Source organism: Suillus clintonianus (assembly GCF_016758775.1).
Source record: "Suillus clintonianus strain FC179 chromosome Unknown DEU56scaffold_194, whole genome shotgun sequence".
Classification (NCBI taxonomy): domain Eukaryota; kingdom Fungi; phylum Basidiomycota; class Agaricomycetes; order Boletales; family Suillaceae; genus Suillus; species Suillus clintonianus.
In genome coordinates this window covers 1-2,163 of record NW_024539418.1, presented here as the reverse complement: position 1 = coordinate 2,163, position 2,163 = coordinate 1, and the positions used below count along the sequence as shown (strand labels likewise).

Here is a 2,163-nt window from a genome sequence, read left to right as displayed (position 1 = left end):
TATGGCTGATAAAAAATAAATCAATAAGCGAAATCTATCGAAGTTACCGTTTTGAAGGAGCATCATCTCCTTTGTTGATGGTTCGAGGCAGTGATTGATCTGCTGGACGTTAGGCTCTTTCGGTCCTGGTAAAACAGCAGCACAGATGACGTTTATCTGAAGGAAGCGCTGGTCCCGAGGCAGATCATTGATCGCAAAGTATATTGCTCCGGTTGAATGCGGTCGGTTCTCGAGGATTCCCATCCTGATGATGAACATATTAGCCAAATATATGCGCATAATTGAAGCCTACCAGTCCGTATTCATAGTCAGATGTAAGCCATAACGATGCTCCGTAAGTTTCTTCACCATCCTTCCCTCCATTGCCCGGTCTCGCACAGCTCCAAACTCACCAACCTCGCGTAGGATGTTAGTCTCGAGGTCATGCCACTGTGTCCCATGATGGATATCCGTCATAACGAAATCTTCGTCGGTGTTCTGTCCAGGTTGATCCTGCCGACTGTCGCGGATCGACTGTGCGAATCCTGGACGCATGAACATGCGCCGTAAACTGCCAATGACGGACACCTGCGGATTGATTTTTGTAGCGGTGCGGACCATCTTACCTTTTGCATCTCGACGTTCGGTGTAGATGACACCATTACAGGCCGGAACGGAGCATTCCGCAGAAAGAAGCTGCTTGAGTTGTGAAGGCGAGTGATGTTTCCAGCATTCAGGGCATATCGCATACTGAGTGATCCATTGGTCGGGGTCAATTCCAAGGTGCCGTTTTGCGCTGGCTAATGCTCGAACAGGTCGTGGAAATGTGGGGAGTACGTTCGCGATCAGGAGCATGTTGAGACTATGATTTAGTTGATTTGTCGCCTGATTCCACGAGAGGTGGCCATAAACGTTGGCCATGACAGCTGTAAGGTAAGCATATCGAATTTCGCCATGTTCCTTGAATGCAACAGGCACGAGGGATGGTGCATCAGCCTCGTCCTGATCGACTCCGGGCTCGCGAACATCAGGTAGTGCAGCCGGCTGAAAATTCTGATCAGGGCGATGCGGCTGAAGTTGTCGACGTCGAAGGAGGGGTAATTCTTGGTTAATATCCGGTAGGGGGTCCTGCAGCTCCTGTTCAGCGTGATACTCATGATCAAAATCGAAGTTAGCATTGTCTTGAGGCTGTGAGTTCATTCGAGCTAGGGGAAGCGCATTTCTGGCTTGCTCGCGCAAGTCTCTGCTCTGAGTTCTTCGCATAGATACATCCTGCGAGTTTGACTGTAGCGGCTGCACGGAAGGACCTGGTATGGCATTTGTCTGCGAAACGAGAGGTTGGCGACCCGGAGTCAAAGTAGCTGGCTTTGGTGCGTGTCGTTGGATTTTTGATGCTGGGTTGTACTTCTTCATGTGCTTGGCAATTACCTGCCGAGTCTGATATACAAATCCGTTTCGATGGTGCGCGCATTGACTACAAGCACACGGAAAGCGCAGTTCGTCTGGCATGATGGTCGTCGTGCTTGTCGACAGGGCTGGAGGTGACGAATTAGCTGGGAGATGGGACGTAGGACTTAGCAAAAATCTCAGTCGACGACGTCATTGCAAGCTTCGCGTGCACCGCGCGTTAATATTACTTCGATCGCATCATTGTGAGCTGTGCTAGGCGCAAAGTCGTTTATATCATATAGATTTTGACGATGGGTAGCACAGCGTAGTTTGACACTCCGACAAACTATCACAACGGGTAATTTAGGTTCGGGGGGAATGCGTGGAAATCTATGGAAATTGTGAAATTTCACCGAATTTCACCTCAGTAGTAATGCGCTGTTTTACGCTGTGTGACGGGGTGTCGAGTCAGGCCGGGATAATCATTATGTAGTTCAAGAGATCAGCGTGGCGTAAATATTAATCTACAACCTTGACTAGGGACTAGATGGGCATGCCTGGCTGCAGACCCGGGCTGGAGAAGCTTGGCTGCAAACTCATAAAACAAAAGACTGGCTGAAAACCGAAGCGAGGGAGGCATGGCTGCAGATGTGGGGATTTGAAACATGACAAAATCTGCTGCGCTGTCTTGTTATCGCACAGATCTCTCGCTTTCATGTTCACTTGATGCTTCGTAGACGAGGTTCGGCATCATCGAACACTTTGGTGGCACAAATGTCATAGTCTCTATGTAGC

The 2,163-nt window shown here is 49.3% G+C and overlaps 1 protein-coding gene across 1 annotated transcript; it reads right to left on the bottom strand.

The window, feature by feature from the left end:
* Positions 1–224: 224 nt before the first annotated feature.
* Positions 225–692, bottom strand: DEU56DRAFT_843612 (uncharacterized protein). The gene is made up of 2 exons (XM_041355078.1): positions 647–692; positions 225–589 (listed from the first exon to the last, which is right to left on the bottom strand). Exon 2 carries the CDS (start codon positions 538–540, stop codon positions 289–291), a length of 252 nt encoding a protein of 83 aa, XP_041200985.1. The 5' UTR covers positions 541–589; positions 647–692; the 3' UTR covers positions 225–288.
* Positions 693–2,163: the final 1,471 nt, after the last annotated feature.